We start from the raw sequence: 21,622 nt of genomic DNA on the forward strand, positions 1-21,622 counted from the left end.
CCGATCCCCTAACCTAAGTCCATGCTCCACTCCTGCTGCCAAGGGCATCTCATCAGCCCCCCAGCCTCTTTCGTGCTGGAAAGTACTGTTGGCATTTGTAAACTTTGTTGGAGAGGGACTTTTACAAGGGCATGTAGTGATAGGACAAGAGGGAATGGCTTTAAACTAGCAGAGGGGAGATTCAGATTAGATACTGGGAAGAAATTCTTCACTCTGAGGGTGCTGAGGCACTGGCAGAGATTGCCCAGAGAAGCTGTGACTGCCCCATCCCTGCCAGTGTTCAAGGCCAGGCTAGATGGAGCTTGGAGCAACCTGGTCCAGTGGAAGGTGTCCCTAACCACGGCGAGGGAGTTGGCACCAGATGGTCTTTAAGGTCCCTTCCAACTCTAACCATTCAATCATACTATGATTCTGTGATCTTCCTTCTTATCTCTGCAACCTCAATCATCCTGTTCCAGGGCTGAAAAAGGGCAATGACTTTGGCTGGGCCTAGCACACCACACACGTCTTGTGATGGACCCCTGCAGCCAGGATATACTGAAATGCAGAAGCCCCGAATGCAGTCCAGTGCAAGCCTCACTCATCTTTGGTGTGGTGCTTCTGCGGTGCCATGGCTCACCTTCACACACAGGCTCTCCTCTGTTGCAGCAGTGTTACCGTGACCTGCACTTTTAAAGATGAGATCCTTTTATGCCATGCTTTGTCAGCTGCAGACTGCTTCATATTTTATTTACACACTGGCGTTCTCACTAAGGGTACTAGTCAGCACTTGCTTTTATTGAGTTTCATCTTGTCTATTTCAGCTTCTCTCCCATTTCTCAGTGTCATTTTGAGCCTTGACTTGTGTCTTCAACACTGACTGAAACTGTTTCCCCTCTGGTGTCATCTGAAAAGTTTCTAGGTATACTCTCTCTGTTAGTGAAAACAAACTGACTCTTCTCGGAATATTTATTTGTTACTATATCTTAGAAGTCAAGCATTTTTAAGAGTCACTCATCTCTCAGATAAAGCCTATCTGACATCTGGTGTGATTGCAGGAGTTATGACTGCTATTCTATCGTTAGGAACCTGTAATACAGGCATATATAGTGGAGGTTGAATGGAACAGAGGACTGTGGGTTAGGAAAAGCTACATTCCCTTACAAGCAGGCAGGAAAACATCTTTCCCACTAATTAAAACAATGAAATGGCCTCTTTCTTGTATAAATGTGTATCCTCATTTGAATGTATAGAAGTAAAGGACAAGGTGTGATATAATTAAGGTACAGTTATTTTTCTATACTCACAGCTAATATAGATGGTTTGTACACTTTGAAATTAATACAATTTATTTAGCAGAGATACGGTTGGAAATTATGGATATAACTGTGTGCAAAAAATACTTTGAAATGCCAGGCACAGCAAATGAAATGGAATTACCTGCCATTCTGCTTCTGAGAGGTGTATCAGTTTTCAACCTTTATTGTGATTTGCAAATGCTATTGAAAGTTAATATGTATAATTTAGGAAAGAACAAACATATTTTCTGATAATGGCTTCCCTGCTAATTAATTTAGAACTTGATTCCAGAGGTGAACTACAAATAAGAAATTCCAAAGGCACTCATTACTGCATATTCAGAAAAGTCATTTAATGTACGTGATAAACATCAAAAGCAACTGGAAAAAGAAATGGAACATTTTCATTGGAAAATAATATGGTACATGCATATGGAAATGTGGCTGATTCAGACTTAGCTGAATGTGTAACATCTGTAGGGACCAATCTTGAAAAGACTTAAGAATGTGCTTGGAGTTAATTATGCAAATAGTAATTACTTGTATGTTTATAGCTGATTATTTTCTTAAATATTTGCATAACCAGAGCCATATCTGGTTATCAAAAATTGCCCAATTTGCAACATAAATAAAATCTTTTTTAAAATAAATGAACATTAAAATTGATTTCATTTTTAGTTAAAAGGTTTCTACAGTTTTCAGTTGCTAGCTCATATGTCACAGTATTTACTTAGCAAAATTTTATTGATATACAACTATTTTAACCACAGTCATTTAACAGCTGTACGTTGATCTTAGGGGTACTCCACCTCAGGAATATATACTGGATTACAGAAAGAAAGATTTCAAACATCTTTTCCTAGAATAAAAAAAGAAAAAGAAGAAAAATATTCAATATTTTGTATTTGGACAGAAAACAAAATAGAAAAATAAGTATGTGTGGAATGTATCAGTGCCCTGCTATGAAACATGATATAAAAAAACCCAAAACAACAGACAGTAACAGGGTTGTTTTTTTTCTCTTTTTCTCTTCTTAAAGATCTTTCCCTTTCCTTGTAGACTTTTAACTTTACTTTTATCACACTTTCACATACCCTAAATCTGTTGTGCAAACTGAATGTAAAATGGTATTGTGATTTGGAAATCAATGTCACTTACTTTTCTCAGGTATGGAATGGCTACACAAGATACTTTGCACTGAAAAATCAGACTAAGATTTAGGCCAAAAATCATAATCAGACTAAGGAACTTAATATTGTATCATTTGGCCTTGAAGGTTAGTCTTGTATTATCTAAAAGAGTATATATTGTCAATAACTGCGTATAAATTACAGAGGATTTTGAAGAAAAACTAGGGAAACTGTGTTGATTATTTTGTTCTATATGTATTTATAAACATTAAAAAATGATAGTGTTTTAAATACAATATAACACCGTTTCACCAATATTTACCTAAGCAGAGTTCATAGTGAGGCTTATTATATTCTGTTTGAATTGTGCAACCTACCTCAGCCTTTCTGGTGGAAATGATTTCTTTCATCTGTTTAAAAATAAATAACCAGAGTAAATATAAAATAATATTAAAAAAGGGGGCCTACAAGAGATTTGGAGAAACTTCTTACAAGAGCATGTAGTGACTGTGCAAGGGGAATGGCTTTAAACTGAAAGAGGGTAGAGTTAGACTGGATATTAAGAAGCAGTTCTTCACTAGGAGGGTGGTGAGGCACAGAGAAGCTGGGGCTGCCCCATCCCTGGCAGTGTTCAAGGCCAGGCTGGATGGGGCTTTGAGCAACCTGCTCTAGTAGAAGGTGACCCTGCCTGTGACAGGGGGATTGGAACTGGATGAGCTTTAGGGTCCCTTCCAACCCAAACCTTTACATGATTCTATGAAAATGCTGAAATTTTCTTCATCTACTTTGTTAGTGTTGAATCCTTTATAGGGCCTTCCTGAGACTTCTGTGTGCATTCAGGTCATGCTTTATTTGTTGAGATGAGGATATCAGACACCCGTGACCTAAAGAGGAGTTATGTCAGAAGCTAGTGCTACTCAGAAGATTAGGGGGACACTGCAGTGATTTTCTTGTAGGTCTCGTATGTCTTGTGGCTCTGGCCCCTGGGAGAGCCGACTGTGAGAGTCTGAGGCCACCAGACCTGCACATCCTAGAGCCCCCTTGGTTTCCCTGGATGGCTGGCTAGCATTGCAGCAGTGTGATGCCACTTGTAACCACCCTGTATTTCCTGGAGATTCTCTGTGAGATTAGAGAATACGAAGCACTGTTTTCTCCTGCCTCTCTGTCTGGTTCTTCCATCTCCATCCAGAAATCTGTCAAGCATGGAGAAAGGCCTCTGTGAGCCGTTTCTACAAAAATGGTTAGGCCATGAGAAGGATCTGTCTCTGTGCCTGAGAGTCAAACTACAGACTCTATTAACACCACTAATCTAAGCAGAGTGCTGCTAATAGGAAAAATGTTATAGTAAGTTCTCATGCCGAGTCTAATTTTGCACTGCTTTATCATCAAAATAATGTGGAACATGCTCTTAAACATGTTCTTAAACACCACCAAAAATAAAAACCATAATAGTGGTAATTCCAGTTCATTGTGATGGATGAACACAGAAACATAAACACAGAGACATGCCAAGGCTCTCAACTGTGGTTGTGAGGCAGTTCTAGTCTGACGGAATATTTATGATCACATTGCCTGATCCCAGATGTTACTTCAAGATTGAAGTTTTCACAGCTAAATAAGTCAAGTCTTTTAATATTGTCATGTCTGTGTTTTACAGGCTAGAACATTGAGCATTTGGGTTTTTTTCCTGCACTTGTGTTTATCTCAATCAGTGGAGGAGACGGTCTTCTATATTATGTGACTGAATCCTGTTCCAACTAAAGGGTATTCAAATGTAAAGAATTGCATTTTCTATGAAAAGAGGAAGAATGAACTTACCACTTAAAAATTCTGCTTATATTGTTGCAGTGCTTTGCCAGCTATGTATTCAATGAATTCAGCACTTTTTGGGTCTAAGTTGGGAGGAACTTTAATGGTGAAAGTAGGTGAAGTTAGGATATTCACGTCTACCACAGTTTCATTTTTACTAGAGGGATCCCCAGGTACCACCTAGAAGAGAACAAATCAGTACTTTAGACACTACAAACTACTGTGTGCTTTTAGTTTTGTTTATACCCTCTGTGCCTACTGTCTTTAATGAGGGAAAATTAATTAAAGGAATATTTTAAGCTTGTCTACTTTCCTTACTTTCTTCTGTAAAGACAGTGGGTGTCTCCATTTATGCCAAAGCTTACTGTAGGTGGTGGAAAGAGCTGACACGGCACTGTGAGACCATATTAAAGAACTGCATGTTAATGTTTATAGCATGAACTACACCTATAAAGAACTTCTGCTCTCCTAATGAAAACTTGTGTATGTGAGTCGTCCCGCTACTGTCAAGACAAGAGTTTGTGTGTTTGCAGTTACGAATTTCTGTGTGTTTTTTAAACCAGACTTAGTAGCTTTATTTTTCTGGAGCAGATAGACTCAGCTGGGACAGTGTGCTTACATATTGGCTGCCCCCTTGTTCCTGATTTTGAGCTTTTTTGATGGATTGCACAATCATTTTGTATAAAGTTCTTGTAGTAAGATACCTTGGATTTCTGAGTTGGAAGGGAGGGTAGGATTTGTCTCTTGGCCAAGAAACCGGATTTAATTTACTTTGACTATATTATAGTGTGTGAGATAAAGTTATTTATTGGAATATTAACTAACGCTGTTAAAGATATGCACCTTCCACTGCAATAATGTGCATAACATTTGCCTTCTTTGAGCTCTTGGATATATAAGTGCAGACATAGACATCTAGGTAGGTGTTCAGTGATACAATAAAGAAGTGTTACTGACTGATACAGGGAATTTATCTGTGAAGGTAATCTGAGGCCAGTCAAAGCTGCTAGTGTCAATTTACTCTTATCAGACAGTGATTCAAGTTAGCCTGTCAGCCATCTATCAAGACTAAAAGGATTTAGAGGAAAACAGTTCTGATCTCTGGAGTTTCAGATTCAAGATGAGTAGGAACTTTGTGTTGTTGAAACCAAACATTACACATGTACAGACATCCACAGTCCCCAAGAGCAGCGTATGAGCAAACCTTAGGTCAAAGGTAGCACAGTGCAATAACTCCCTTTGGAAGACAGCCCTTACCTTAACTATATTGAAAACGTTTTCTGGTCCGATGGTCATATTGGATAACTCAGACACCCACCCAAATCTTTCTTTCATTTTGTTCAGCAAGTAGGAAGTGTCTTCTGTATGATGCTGAACCACCTGGAGAATCTGCTCGTACTGCTCCCCTGAGAGATTAACCAGCTTAAAAGCTTCATCAAACTTTATATGCAGTTCTGGAATGTTTGGGCAATCTGTTAGAAAAGACAGCCAGCATGAAGCTTATATGAAACTAGTAAATCTTGTACTTTTCTATCTGAAATGTAGAATACTATAAAAAGTCTAGCACGGGGCATTTTTTGGCTTGGTGTTTAAATAATGCTAAAGAAAAAAGAGTAATTTTTTCTGATCTCTTCCGGTAGATTTAGTTTAGGCTTATGATGACTAAATGGATTAATTATCACATTTGTCGTAGTACAATAACTTACCAAGTACTTTTAGTTTATTCTATATTTCATGGCAATATATTTTCTGTTACGTTAAATAAAAACTTGTAGATTTTACATATAGCAACTTCATAATCTCCTTATACATTATATTTTGCTTTTAATTGCTCATATTTAAAAGAGTTACAAGGCCTTCAAAAAGGCCAAGTGCAAAGACAAGCCCCTGGGTTGGGCAAACCCCTGGTATCAGTACAGGCTGGGAGATGAAGGGACAGAGAGCAGCCTTGTGGAGAAGGACCTGGGGACACTGGTGGATGAAAATATGGGCATGACCTGGCAGTGTGCACTCGCAGCCCACGAAGCCAACCAGTTAGCCCAGAGAGGTGATAAATGCCCCGTTCCTCATACCATTCAAGGCTACGTTGGTCAGGGCTCTGAGCAATGTGGTCTCACTGAAGATGTCTGTGCTTATTGCAGGGGGATTGGGCTACCTAACTAACTTCAAAGATCCCTTCCAACCCGAACTATTCTATGATTCTATTATATAGGTTATAAGAAGGAAGTCCACAGTCTGTATTAGTTTTCCTGACGCGTGTTAAGGCCCAGTATTTGTCTAACAGTTAGACATTAGTTTGTGACTAGTATCAACTGCCATGAATTTAGAACTGAAGATGGCTGTTTTTTTTCTTTACTGAAATATGTATTTAGAACAAGAATGTTACATGAAACCTATACACAAATTGCTATGGAAATATTCAGTTTATTCTCTGTCAAATAGAACTATCAAGGGACACCTTCAGGCTGATAGTACAGTACCCACGGATACAAACTGCTATCTGTAATACTCAGTTTAAGACAAAAAGATATTTTTAGTGAGAAGGAAGTGGTCCGATACCCATTTCAAAATGTGTCCTTGGATCATTAATATTTGCCATACTGTAGATATTCTGAAGCCGTTTGGGTTTAAGCGTGTTCTGTGGCTTTTAAGACCTAAATAATTCTGGAAATACAGATGGTTTAAACTTCTGTGGGAGTCCTGAGACCAATTCTAGCTGATGCAGTCTGATTGTTTTTCCATATGCCCATGGAGGGTGAATGTCAAGAGTTTTGCCATCTCCTTACATATTGACAAGCAGACCCCTTTCTGTCCTTCATGTCAGGCCTGATTCCTGACATAATTCAACAAAGAATAATTACAGGCTTTTCAGTGTTTGCTTTCCTCTTGAGGAGCTCAGTGCTACCTGACATTATGCCTGGCTGGCTGCAGGAGAAGCAAGTGCCAAGAGTCTGGGCTTCTTACTTACTGCTTGCACTTCTGCTGATCCCAGGCAGGATCAATTAATGCCTAACATCTTGCTTGTCTGCAGGACGGCAGCACAAACAAAATAGGTGTTTTGTTAGAGAATGTAGAACGTCTTTGGACCTCCAGTGGTATGTTAATAACTGAGTTATACTGACACTCTGTGGAGACAGCGGGGAAAGGGAATTGAACTCATCTGGAATGAGGAATAGTGCTTGTATCCACAGTTACAGTGACAACTCAGTTACTGGATATTTCATTCCAAAAATGTGGAAACAGCACAGTAGAGAATGACAGCCTCAAAATCTACAAACCAGTGATTAGTGCATTCCAGAAAAAAACATAATCAGAAAATAGCTATTTACCATGCAAAAGATTGTCTTGACATTTCTGGCATCTCTCATGAAACTGTGGGCATCCAGAGGAGTTCTCCCGAAGCTCCCTGCACAGAGGTCTCTGGCGCCCTGGCACAATTTTTGAGAATATGCCACTTCTGTCAGGATCTAGAAAAAGTTAGTATTTTTAGACTGCTGTTAAGCTTAGGGTCTTGATAAATACATGTTTGTCACCTGCTCTGTGTACTAGAATATGTTTTTTTGCTCTTTATCCAGAATATCTGGCATAAATCCTTCCCTCTATCCCTCACCCAAAAAGCAATAAAACATTAAAAGGTAGAAGTCAGGGCAAGATACAAATCATGCTTTCTTCCAAGGCATTCATGCCACTATTGTATATTCCCTCATAAAGTCTTAGTAGTATATTCCACAGTAACAGCCAAACAATTGCTAATATTATATAATAATATTTCTACATCATGCAGGTGCTGATAGGATCTTTTTGGCCCTTGGAAGTCAAGATGTTTCGTAATCACGTACAGATAAATGAGAGCACAGTATCACAGCTTATTTAGGAGGTAACATGGGTCATGATACAAGAAAAAATATAAAAACACTGAATCATTTAACTTTTTATTTCCTGATCACCATATAATGGTTATGTCACCTGCCACTCAGTTATGTCATATGCTTAGTGTGATCTTCTTATAGACAGGGACCTGCATGTATTTAAATGATGCTTGGGTTTTATCTGCACTAGTAAGATAAAAAGAATAAGGCTTATTTGTATTCTAAAAGTTGACCATGGGTTTTTTACTCCATTAAGAGTTATCACCTGAAACCAATGTTATGCCCAGAATTTTTCTGGTCACTGGAAAACCCGATAGCTGGTCTGTATTTGATTGGTACACTGCGTTGTTGCAGTAGCCTGGAACATGGCTTGTAGCAATCTGGCTGTGCTTAATGCCATTTGGCAAGGGCAGGGATATGCCTATGCTGATTTTTTTTATAACTGGGGACATGTCAATGACATAATACAAATAATATCCTGACAGGTGCTGGAGTCATACCTGTCAGTCAGCCTTATGAAAACCTGCAGCCGTCATGAATTCAAGTGCTCCCGAGGGACTCCTAGAAATAGTTTGAGAGTTTCCATGAAGATTGGGCTGTGTAGGACCTGTAAGTCCCTGTGTGACATTTCTCTGATCCCTAGGTGATTTGTACCTTTTCATTTAACTGGTAAAGTTATCCTTGACCCATGCCTGTTTAACCAAGAAAGCCTCCAGAGCTTCCATATAGTATCTCACTAACATACAGCAAACTGAATCATTAACTGAGTTTAGCAATCCCGAGGTGTTTGTTGTCACTGACAGTTGATTTTAATTTTCTAACACTTACCTTGTTCTTGTTCTGGCACATCTCTTCTATTATCTCTGTATTCATCAAATACTTCAGTAATCACCTCACTGACACCTTCAAACACCGTCTTACTGAAATCAAAAACTACCTGTAAGAAGACAGGTATATCCCAGCCTTTCTGTAAGCTGTCGTTTCTGGTGGTGACCTCAGGTAAAGCTGGCGGGCTGGGGGAATCATTCAAGTCCAGCTCAGACATGAAATATGTCTGAAAAGATTGATCAAATTCTTTTTGCATCCGCTTGAAAAAAATTAGACTTCTGTCAAATATGGAGCCCATGTCTGATAACAGTTGGCTAAACAAATCTTCCATTTTTACCAGCTGGGTATCCTCTTTCTCAGGCTTTTCATTAAATTGGATGTCTTTTCCTTGATCCTCATGAAAAGGAAAAATGAGTGGAGGTATTTTCCTCAAGAAATCTTCAACCTGTGTATAAGAAGGAGATGGATGAGCTGTCTGACAAGTTATCAGTTTTTCATCTCTCAGAGAAGTGGCTCTAATTTTTCTCCTTCAAATACCCATAGAAACAATGCCCTCTTAATAACTGCAAATACAGTATAGTCTCCAGAGTAATTTACGACACTAGACTCTAAAGCATGAAAGTGCATTCAGTCTAAAACATTAGCTCCAAACCAGATCTGGACTAAAAACATTGCCCAGTTGTATTTTAATCTGTGGAGGCTCAAAGTTGGTATCAGCACTTGGGTTTCTTCCAACAATTTGGACTTTATCTTTGAAACATTTCCATGGTACTTATACACAGTGTAGGGAACAGAAGGTGATTGTTCTTGCTGTGATCTGTAAACACCCTCATGTCCCTGTGCAATCTGAGACCCAACAAAAGCAACAAAACAGTGGCTCCAAGTCCATGGTTTGATGATGGAAGAGGCAGAGTGTCGACTCTGCTTTATAGACCAGTTCCTTGGTCTCAGCCATTGGTTCCCTTGCTCTGTGCTTCAATGTACTACTTTTGAGCAGGTGGTGTTTTGCGGAGCCACGCTTCCTGGCATTAGAAAACTGGTGAAGTGTTAAGAAGCACCCTGCCAAACACACATATAGATATACATATGCTTATTTTTTATTCTGTTTTAATTGGATCAGCTGCTTGATCTGACCACTAGTGCGGCTCAGAGGGAAGGTGAATTGTGAAGCGGCACTTCAGGAGCAGCCTAAGTAAGCCAGTATTGCCCCTGCTGCCTGTGTGTCATCAGCTACCAGGTTTGTCCTCTTTTTTCAAAACAATTTAGGTCACAGCACATTTCTTACTTTGAATGCTTCAAACAAACCATACAGCTCACTGAGGAAGTTACCAAGAAGGTCAACGATAGTGACATTGCAGTGCATAACTTTTACTGCAGTGATTTCAACCTGACATCCACAGACCCTTGAAAGACCAAGAGATACATCTGAGGTATCCATGAGACGTATCTAAAAAGCTAAAACTATTATCAATTGTCTTAAATTTAATATCTTCAACAGTTTCACCTGAATAATTTTAAGAATACTCACAAGTGTTAAACGCTTTTGCTCTAACCCTTGTCACTCCTGAAACACACCATGTTGAGGTTTCAAGTTACTGTATTTTTCAGTGCCTGGGCTAAAATTTCAGTAGCAGTAATTGCACAGTTTTGGTTTTTAAGCTGCACTTCAAGCATATGCCCAAATAAAAAGTGTGATTACGATTTTCTTAAATATTGAAATAATAATGCACCAGCCAGGAAAGCGTATCTTCTTTCTGGTTGAATTATGGGCATCTCCTTCGTTGACAGTTTGCTTCATTAAAAAAAAAGTTAAACCTTTTAAAGCTGTTTTGTTCCTCAAAGGGCAGATTTAAAATAAAATAGAGGAAAGAATGATATTGTATAAGCAGGTGATTTTTATTCCCCATGGAATTTTGATAACTATAGCTACACTTTTAACTCTGATGATTTTCAGATGGACCATAAAGAATCTATGTGGCATTTTTCACAGTTACTGAGCATCTTAATGCAAGTCTTACTGTGAGAGACAACATTGTATATATGGTGTGACTCTCTTGGAATCACGGGAATAATCAGTGTCCATGGAGTCACACCAGGGTGCAATCAAATTCATTTTGGTTCATTGTTCAATGAATATAGTCGCACATAATCTCTGCCATATAACATGTAACATTTCCAGACCCTCCAAATCAAATTAATACTAGTAACCACATAATAACTGGCAGATGCTGGTATTCTCTGAAACTGTCAGGTGAATTCAGGAGCATTTCCCAGATACAAATTTTTTTCCTACCTTTCTTCTAAATGTTGACAAACCATGTTTGCAAGTTGTATAATATCTCATGCAGGTACTTTCTAAACAAGAATCACATTCATGCCATAGATTTTTCAAGGTTACTTGACATTGTCTTTCTTCTTCTTCTAATCTTTCCTTTACTTCATCCATGAGTCGCAAGGCTTGCTAAGAAAAAAAGATTCAGTTGAGGGCAATTTGCAAATTAATATTCTAAATACTTATCCTAGTGCTGATCACTCATTATGGTTCCTAGTTTTGCTAATCGTTAACTGTTAAGGGTAGATTGTCTTCTCATCTGAGTCACATATGGAGGGAACTGGAAATTGAACCCTTTTCCTTACAGGGTTTTTTCATGTCAGAGGGCACAGCCTACAAAACCAAATGGATCTCTACACTCTACCTGGATCTTTGACGTTAAGAAAAAAAACTTTTTTACACATCTTTCTGTTCAAGAAGTATTGACCCTCTCACAGGGTCATGTGCTCAATTCATGTAATTTTTCCTCCTTATCATATCTGCAGTATTCATCTGTTCCTGCTCTATTCATTAAGGGACTGGCATTTCATGAGGCTAGGTCCTTGTCATACATAAATTCTTATGATCAGAAATACGTAAAAGCACAGCATTTCCTCTGGGATTATACTAATCAAAAGACTGTAGTGGGGGCATTTCTTCCTGGTCTTGTGGAAGCATGAGGCGCTTCTTTATACTGAAGGGAAACAAGATGCATTTTGCAGCACTGCTTCTATTTACTGGGTCATGTAGAGCACAAAGCGGAACAACTCAGAAACATCATGGCTTAGATGACTCAGCAATAGAAAGACAGAGAAGTTCTTCCCATTGAAGTAGATTGCACATCATGAATTTCTTTCTGCAAGTACAACACATTTTACTGGTTTAAAAATGTTCCAAACAATGTTCCAAGTTGTTCCTAAGTGTGACAGAAACCTTTTAACTTGTCAGTCTTGCTCCTTTTTGGCAGCATTTCAATAGGGAAGAGGCTCACAGGAAAGAAATTTTCTTTCAGATTATGCTTGGAGGAGAAAGTAACTTTGGGCTTCATAGTCTATGTTTAATTATTTTCTGATCTTTCTAATACATTTATTCAGTGTTTTTTGAACTCTTGCTGTAGTTGTAAGTTCTGTGTAAGTGAAATCATCCAGTAAGAGCTGTCAACAGCGTAGATCATGGGAGTAGACTGTTGTTCCTAAAGATGTTAGAAAGCTGTATCAGGCACTTTTGGCTTTCTAATACAAATAGCTTAAACTAACTACCACATGTTGGGCCAAGAAGGAATTTTCCTTCAGCTTCACTGAAAGCAAGATTCGGGATCTTTGTATTTTCTTAAACATACAGTAATCTCTGTTTCTCAGGATCATCTGAGCATAAGGCTCTGAGCCTAGGCATTGCACTAGGGCACTGGAAATTCCCCTGATACCCTGTACTTTCTCTAGGGCACATTAACACTTGTGGCTTTGGTACTTTTCTGAAGGTCAGGTCTGAAGTTTGCAAAGCAAGCTGGGAAGTATCTTATGGCCTGACATGCAGAGCAGAGCTTCTGTAGCTTCTGTACAAAATACCTTTGTACGGTTGCTTGCAGTTGCCTTCGTGTGAATTCAGTGAAGCAGGGGATTTCTAGAAATAAGCACTGAATGCAATACTTTGCTGTTAAGCAACACATTGCTGTTGCAACAATTCTGGCACCTGGATGTTACAAAACTCAGGTTCTCTCTCCAAAGTAATGTTTGAGTCCACATAACAGCATTTAATGTCTCATTTTACTGCAGGACTTCTGTAACTCTCCGTGGTGGTCACCATCAGCTTGACTAGGCTGCTGCTGGTTACCTCCCAGTTGCTGAATAAAATAACAGCACTCAAATCTCAAGGAAGGCTGTGTCAGATAATGCATTTTACTTTGCAATGAGGATGGGTTGGGAGAAGGTAACTCGCTAACTAGTGGTAAATCAGCTGTATTTTTTCTAGTGCTCACTCTTTCTGTTTCATTTTAAAAATAGCTTAGACGTTCTGCTGCAGGGAAGAATTAACAGTATGCCACTTTGTTAGAAAGCTGTATTTCTGAGGAAAGACAGAAACTCTTCACCTCTAGCTTTCAAAAGAACCACACAATCTGGAAGAGGCACCAGTGAGGCAATCAGTGCTCTTGGTTCAGTGCTTTATTCCAGTGCAGTCTGAAAGCTTCCCTTAGGGTTGAAGCATCAGTCTGCCAGGGTCCTGGCAGCAGGCAAGCTCTTTCTTAAGAAATTGGCAAATATAAACTAATGTTTTAACGTCTGAAATGTGAACATGTAGGTTCCTGATAAGCCATTAAAGAATGTCTGTTGGCCCAGCTCCTGTTTCCAGGAGACAGGCAGTGAGACCCTCTGTGGAGATGCCATTACAGTTTTCTTCAGCTAGTGAGAAAAAGGGGCAGAAACAGATTTCCTATTAATCTGTGACCACATAAAGAGATGTATGCTGCTTAGAGTGTACATACACTGTGGTTTACATTCTTCCCAGAAAAAGGGAAGACACCAAAGGATCCCTGCTGGCTTGCGTATTGGCCTAAGCACAATGGCATGCCCTACTACTTCCAGGAGGCAGACTAAACCCATATACAACCTGGCTCATCTTTGATTAAAAATAGCCAGAACTTAACAGAAATACAAGCAAAAAAATTCCAGATGCGCTTCAGTTACCTTTTTTTCTTCACTGCTCTTCTTCAAGGTTTTCATCAGATCTATGTGCTTATCTTCATTTCTTTCCATCATAATTTTCATCTGCTTAATACCAATCAAAGCTTTCTTTACCTCTTCATCTACATACTTCTCTCCAACTTCAGATAGTACTAAAAAAAGCCAGAATATACAGTGAATTAATCAGATATTAACACTATCACAAATTCCCATGCGCTGATGATGGAGAATGAAACAGCTCTGTGTCTCCCTACAGTTGCAGAGCCAAATCTTTAGATAGTGAATGCTGAATAACACAGAGCCAAGACAGTTGCCATCACATAAGAATCTGACCCAGAGCCTCTGCCACTGATCAGCTGTGTGTAACTCAAGCTGTATATCCAGCTGTCCCACTGCTGATCACTGAATCCCAGAACAACTGCGGCTGCAAGGCACCCCTGGAGACTGAGTCCACCCCCCTGCTCAAAGCAGGGTCAACTAGATCAGGTTGCTTAGTACCTCATCCTGGGTTTTGATGTCTCCAATAATTAGTCATCAGTTTTCTAATAACATAATATATATATAAGGAAGAAGTTCTTCATTGTGAGGGTGGTGAGGCGCTGGAACAGGTTGCCCAAGAAAGTGGTGAATTCACCATCCCTGGCAGTGTTCAACGCCAGGCTGGACATGGTCTAGTGTGAGGTGTCCCTGACTATAGCAGGGGGGCTGGAGCTAGATGATCTTAAGGTGCTTTCTGACCTTAACCGTTTTATGAGTCTATGATTCTATACTTTATCTAAAATCAGTGATAATTTTCCTTTACAGTTAGAAAATGTAGACTACAGGTGCCTTCAAGCTGCTTTCATAAGAATACAGTCTCTAGACTTCTTGTGAAGTAATGGCTGTAGATTTTTGGTGAAAGCCCAGATTGGCCCACAGACAGCACCTTGAAGTTCTGTGTGGTTACCTGTCTTTCATCTGTATCTGTTCCCTTTCCAGAAATACCCTGAATATCACCAGGGCTATACAAAACAAGTAAAAATCCCAACACCCTGAGACTACCAAAAGCATGCCAGTCATTTCTTCCTTTACGACTTTCTTCCCCTCCCCCAGCTTTTTGTTTGTTATGGAAATATTATTAACATGGACTGAAACAAAGGAATATTTCATCGCTGATTCTCTTGGAATTCTTATCCACAAAATAAAACCATGCTTAAAGGTGACTATATGCAGAATAGCTGTTTTTTTTTCTAAATTAAATAATTTTGCTTCAATTATTTGTAATAACCATCTTTTCCAGTGATTTATTTAACTGTACAATAAGCATTTTCAAATATTATTTAAACAAACAAAATAATTCAAGGTCTGTTGAATTTTGAGTTGATATCCTAATGATCTATGAGAGACCAAATAACCTATAAAAGTGCTTTAATACTTTTTTGCAAGGGGATGCTTATTTGTTAATCCCTTTACTTTCTCATCCCAGTTGTTCTTATCTCCCCACTGTGTGTGTGTGGATGCATGTAGTCAGCTCTATGATGGTTTCTAAGCTCTGTACATAAAAGCAGATCCTCTTGACAGAGGTCAAAATGTACCAGGAGACTGGAGACCTAGGCTCAGGGGCTTCCAGCACACCCTGGTAAGAAAAGCATACATACGCTTCAGGTTTTCTCGAAGATTCGTTTCCTCCTGCTTTGTCGGTGCACACTGATGACCATTCAGCCATAGCACATATATTATAAGTAACCAAGAGGACTTCATGTTCTTTCTGTTAAAGAAGCAGTTAAATGTAAGCATCTTCATGATGTTAAAATGCCTACGTAAAATGTTTACTGAGTATTATACAAGATACCATTAATTTTTACTTTAACTATGGTTTGAGATCTCTAACATGCAGCTAAATGCTACTGTTAGTGAAAATACATGAGTAAGAAGCTTGACCTCATTTTTAGTTATCTATTCAGACTAACTAGATGAATTCCACTGAGTTTGCACAATGGTGTAACAGAACCAGGACATATATATAAAATGAAAAGCTTATGCATCTCATCTGTCCCTTTTCTTCCTTGTGTACTGCTCTCACACTTTGTCCTTACTGCATATTATGAATGCATCTATGTTAAATATTACTGCCAAATTTGAAAAGGCAAATTTCTAGATTGTTTTTCCCTTCCTTGTCTCCATACATGCAATTCTTTTTCTTATACTTCAGGATAATACTTAATATAGCAGATGCAATAATAGGTGTGCAAAGAAATGGCAATTAGATCAGTTTTGTAAACATACACATCAGCAACTGGAAGAAATTCCTGCAAAATAAAGGAAAGAATTGCCCTTTGCTTTATTTGCCACCCAAGAACAATTAGAGGAGAAAGGTTTATTTTTTAGAAACCATGCAGCTCTATTTCATAGTTCTCATCTGATTAAGTGAACACAGTATTTAAGTAACTTTGTTAGCCAGTATAACCTTCATGGAAATGGAGTTACCAGCTGCAAGTGCAAATGCAAATTAAGAGCCTGGATTTATTTATAGCCTGGATTTACTTCCATAGTAAATTACTTGCATATTGTATCTTTACATTTATAGCAAAAGACCATTTAACTTTACAAAGAAATACAAACCCATCACCAAAGAAAAGTTAAAAAAAACCCTAATACATTTACCATTAATACTGAAGCACCTCCTCTGCAAAATTGCTCCCCGCATCAGGAAGGGGTCGGGCTGTGTCTGATCTAATTGCTGGGCGTGTCAGGGATTTTGCCATGTTCTACTTATCTGATGAGAAGGTACTTAATCCTATTAACCGGACGTTTTGTCATTAGGCTGGAGGACTTTTGAGTGTATGGGACTCCATGCTCATGTCTGTGGGCAAAACCACTAGAGGGAGTGTTGGGCAGAATTGCATCATTTAGCGTAATTTGGTTCTGCTATTTTTCTGCAGTCGGTAGCCGTTCCTCTGACCAGCTCTTCCATTGCCTTGCTTTTTACCTTAGGAGACATCTGCAGCTTATGTTCTTAGTGAAATTGTTGCAATTAGTTTGGCTAAAAATAGCTTCCAACATAGAGTCTCTTCAGTGTAGTTTTAGTTTGCTATAAAAAGCACGGTATTACATAATGGCCTTCTTCATGTATCTTCTGAAGATACAGGGGAAAAAAAATCAGGAACCCAGATGCAAGCTGGCATATGACTAGAGTCTGAAATGAGATAAGCGAATTTTGGTATTTTGTACATCATTATACTTGCTGATGTTTTGGGAGTTTGCCCTTTTAATGATTTTCTTCAGTTAATCCACGTGTGCAAAATATGTCTGGGATTTGACCTGCGTGAAGTTTTAGATGCTTGGAAATGTGATATTTAAACACTAACAGATGCTTGATATAAAATAGAGACAAGTATTGTTAGCAAATCATATCCCACCTTGTGATGTTCAGAATAATACTCCCTTGAATTCAAAGAGGAGATGGGGGAAAGCAGATGTCTGTAGCTTGTGGTCTGTAACAGCAGTTTTAAAACAACCCATTCTTTTTTGTTTACCTCATAGCTCATAAAAGCCAACTGATGATTGGTGGTTAAGATCTAGCATGATTAATGCTGCTTAGGCAAGAGATTTGAAGGGTTTATTTTTAAATACGTTATCAGGAAGAGTGGAAAACCTGTTAGCTCTAATGAGAACTGCAAGTCCTCGATTTGCATTAAAAATTAAGATAGTTCCACTCTTATTTTCTGAAAATGATGGATGGGAGTGGAATATGTATTTTATTTTAATATATATGAATTGCTGGCTCACTGAAATGCTGCTAACTCCTTGGCCAAGACTCCTGCCTATGCAAAACCTTTCAAGTTCTCTTTTGTGGCAATATCAAGCAGGCACCCTTGCAAACTTCACAATGCCCTAGCCAGACTCTTTGTTAAACACCCCTGGGGCTTGGGCTGAAGTAAAAGGGGCATTCTCTCTCTCTGGGCCTCATGTTTGGCTAGAGATAGAGAGTAAATGGAAAATACATTTGAACAAAGGAAGACAAATCTATTACAGACACTTGTGAAGTGCGTATTATTGGCCTACATGTGTAATGAATCCTAACAAAGACTTTAATCTTTCACTGCAAGGCTTTGCCTCCTCTCTTTTGGCATTTATGTTTGCTAATAGTCATTTACTAGCAAAAGTTACTGCTGGCCTTTCTGAACCTTACTCAATATAGACAAAGCTTTACTTGATCCAGACCATAAAGGGCAGTTTCAACATAGTTCACAGGGATTTGCAAGAAAGCAGGTAGCCTCAGCCCTGCAGGGAGGGAGAGCAGTACCCCTACCCCAGGGTGGAGAGGCTGGAGGCTGCCTAGGGCACAGATCCCAATACTTACGTTCAGAATTGCCCATCTTCTGAATGCCTTTGGTGGGGGTGTTTCTGGTCAAGCAGTCCTTAAGGGAAATCTGTGCTGAAGCTAATGCTGAGACATGTCACACTGGTGTGTGTCAGGCTTTTCTCAATTCAGTTGATTTTGAACATTGCAATGTGTGTTGCATTGTCTTAGAGGTTATTCCTCACATTTTATTATGACCACTGTGTAACCACCTGGAAATAGGCATTACTATGTATATATCTATATATACTATATAGAATCATAGAATAGTTAGGGTTGGAAAGGACCTTAAGATCATGAAGTTCCAACCCCCCTGCCATGGGCAGGGACACCTCGCTCTAAACCGTATCACCCAAGGCCTCATCCAACTCGCCTTGAACACTGCCAGGGATGGAGCATTCACAACCTCCCTGGGCAACCTATTCCAGTGCCTCACCACCCTAAAAGGAAAGAATTTCTTCCTTATATCCAATCTAAACTTCCCCTGTTTCAGTTTTAACCCATTACCCCTTGTCCTATCACTACAGTCCCTAATGAAGAGTCCCTCCCCAGCATCCCTATAGGCCCCCGTCAGATACTGGAACACTGCTATGAGGTCTCCACGCAGCCTTCTCTTCTCCAGGCTGAACAGCCCCAACTTTCTCAGCCTATCTTCATATGGGAGGTGCTCCAGTCCCCTGATCATTCTTGTGGCCTTCCTCTGGACTTGTTCCAACAGTTCCATGTCCTTTTTATGTTGAGGACACCAGAACTGCACACAATACTCCAAGTGAGGTAGTTGCTATATGTATCTATTTCTTTTTACAAAACCACCAAACCCTAGTTCTTTGCTCTAATGTTATTTCATCTAATAAATGAAAGAAGAGGTCTAAGGAACCTGAGGACAAAATTGTCTAATCTAGTATGCCTGTTAAACTTGGGCTTAAACTTAACCTCTATAGTGTTACTTAAGAACCCAACACTGTTCCTGAAAGACACAGTGGTTGTGCTCACTGTGGAAATCTTTTCCTCTCTCATTTCTGTTTTGAATTTAATTAAACAAAAATATCACCAACTATACCTTCAGGTTTCATGTCTAATATCCGCTGTCTTTTCTTTTAACGTTCCAACTTTGATTTGCAGTGACCCTTTTTGGAGATCTCCAATTTTTATCTCAGCTGCCATTTCAATAGTTTCCTCTTAATATTTTATTTTCCTCTGAATTTGAGTGCTTCAATCAGCTACAGTATTACCCTGTCATGACATTATGCTGATATGTTCATTTTTTCGCAGTCTAACACAGGCAGTATGATTCAGTGCTCACTAATGCTGTTGCGAATCATAAGGTACTCTTCTAACATTGAATCATATTGGAGATAGTCTAACTTGTGAGCAAGTTGTAGAAAGTGTCTTTTTCCCCATCCCAACTGTTATTCCAGTGCTGTTATATTTTAATTGAAATTCATATGTATATATGAAGTATAAAAACAAGGAAAAAATTAAAAGAAATACCTTGAAAAGGGATTTCAGTAAAAATAGGCTTTTTGCAAGACGCAGATAAATTGGAACATAAATAATTATAATGATACAGCTAGATATTGAGCTTGACCCCAGCTGAACTTGAGCAGTGAGAGTCGTAGCTGCTTTATAGAGTTTCCTTCTGTCCTGTTGGATGACCCCCACAAATGTATAACATTTTTTCACAGTGTAGTCTTGACTTCTCCCTTTTTGTTGATCCATTCCACCTGGCAGGATTAAGCATCAAGAAATATGCTGAAATGGAATTTCCTGTGTTATACATCAGCTGTAGGATTTTGTTCCAGTTATATATTTACACAATTATTTGCTGTTTGGAGAGTTGTTTCATACTATGTACTTTTACATTTCTTTCTGAGCTAGGCCAGTCATATAATGATCTGTCTGAAAATACCTGTGCATATTTTATTGACTCTATGAGTCATGAAAATGGCTACATATTGGCATTAAATCTCTTGATATCTGTATGAAGTAGTTCCCAGTCCTACAAAATCTTAATCAGCTTTATTTGTAAGCACACCATTAGTTCCACTGGTTCCAATTGAAATTAAATCCTAGTGGGGGTTTATGGTGTAATTACATGGCTTATCTGAAGCATGAACAAAGCTTTGCTAACAGTTTGCATGGGTTTTATGCTATAGAATTAACTTTTGTTGTGTAGAGTTTTTTTTGGTTTGGTTTGGTTTTAATCCTTTCTTATAATTCAGGAGCCCCTGCCTGGTTTCTGCTTTTCCCTGTATTTCAGTGGCTTTTGGAGACCTTCTTCCATTTGTATTCAGTCTGTCTTTGAGCCCTACCTGAATAGCTGAACTTAGAAACCAAGGCTCCTTCTTTAGCCCAGAGAGAGAGGCAAGCTCCTGAGATTCTCTCAGTCAATGCTGGAAGGCCTCAGACTAAGGAGCTGAGGCTACCCTAAGTTGGATAGTTAGTCTAAGCTACATGTCTTGAAAAATACCCTCAGGCCCCAAAAGTAGCACAGCTGTGTTAGTGTGACAGGATCCCAAAGTTCATGAGCCCTGCAGCTGACACAATTACCCTGTCTGATGAATGGTCGGGCAGTGCCAGGTCAGGACTCTGCACTATGCTCAGCGCAAACATGAAACCAGCTGAAGGCATGAAGTCAGCCTGCATAACCTAGAGCATCACACTAAGATTTTATGTGGCTTTATTTGGAACTATGAAGCTACAGCATTTGAGGTCAGCAAGATCATTTTCACAAGGCTTAGCATGTTTTAAAATGATGAGCCTTTTCTGATTTCCTTTTGCTTGTCTGTCCCTAGACCATGAGGATGACAATTAAGTATGGAAAAAATCTTCCACTTCATTGCTGATTTTTTTTTTCCAAGCCCTCAAGGGCCTTGACACAAACTTCTAAATACCAGTCCCAGCAGTGACGTGACAACTGTTGTTCACAGGGGCATGCAGAGTATCTTCACACCTCATCCAGAGACCTTGCAGAAGGACCTGTTGTGATACTGAACACCTAGTCTAGGAAAACAAATCTATGACATAAAGAAATATAGTGAATTTTAAGGAATAGAATATTAAAAACTTAGAGTCGACTAAAACACAATACAAAACTGAAACCCCCAAATTATGTGGTTGTCTTCAGAATTTGTGCTTGGGATATCAACTAACTATTGAACTTGGAGTAGCACTATCGCTGATGTTATGTTACCAGCAGGAGATATCAAAGTCAGAGCAAGGATAACAAAATGAGTTAGAAACAATTTATTATAAAGCTACGAAGCAAACCTGCATGGTACAGTTACACAAACATTTCAGGAAGCATTTAATACTAAAATGCTGCAATTTTGAACCAGATGTTTTGCAAGGATTTAGTTTCAAGCTTCCCTAGGAACA

At 39.0% G+C, this 21,622-nt stretch overlaps 1 protein-coding gene across 2 annotated transcripts; it reads right to left on the reverse strand.

The window, feature by feature from the left end:
• Nucleotides 1-1,342: 1,342 nt before the first annotated feature.
• On the reverse strand, nucleotides 1,343-17,071 carry CLUL1 (clusterin like 1). 2 transcript variants are annotated; one of them, XM_061360554.1, is made up of 9 exons: nucleotides 16,871-17,071; nucleotides 15,540-15,649; nucleotides 13,906-14,054; nucleotides 11,207-11,374; nucleotides 8,914-9,358; nucleotides 7,546-7,683; nucleotides 5,474-5,688; nucleotides 4,226-4,396; nucleotides 1,343-2,136 (listed from the first exon to the last, which is right to left on the reverse strand). In XM_061360554.1, the coding sequence occupies exons 1-8, from the start codon at nucleotides 16,942-16,944 to the stop codon at nucleotides 4,229-4,231; spliced, it is 1,467 nt and encodes a 488-aa protein (XP_061216538.1). In that variant the 5' UTR covers nucleotides 16,945-17,071; the 3' UTR covers nucleotides 1,343-2,136; nucleotides 4,226-4,228. The 2 variants fall into 2 exon arrangements, with proteins under 2 accessions (XP_061216538.1, XP_061216539.1); XM_061360555.1 differs by lacking the exon at nucleotides 16,871-17,071 and adding an exon at nucleotides 16,546-16,853.
• Nucleotides 17,072-21,622: the final 4,551 nt, after the last annotated feature.

This window comes from Neopsephotus bourkii, unplaced genomic scaffold (genome assembly GCF_033783945.1).
Source record: "Neopsephotus bourkii isolate Nb327-2 ecotype Australia unplaced genomic scaffold, CSIRO-AGI_Nbou_v1 NB_1027, whole genome shotgun sequence".
In the NCBI taxonomy this organism is placed as follows: domain Eukaryota; kingdom Metazoa; phylum Chordata; class Aves; order Psittaciformes; family Psittacidae; genus Neopsephotus; species Neopsephotus bourkii.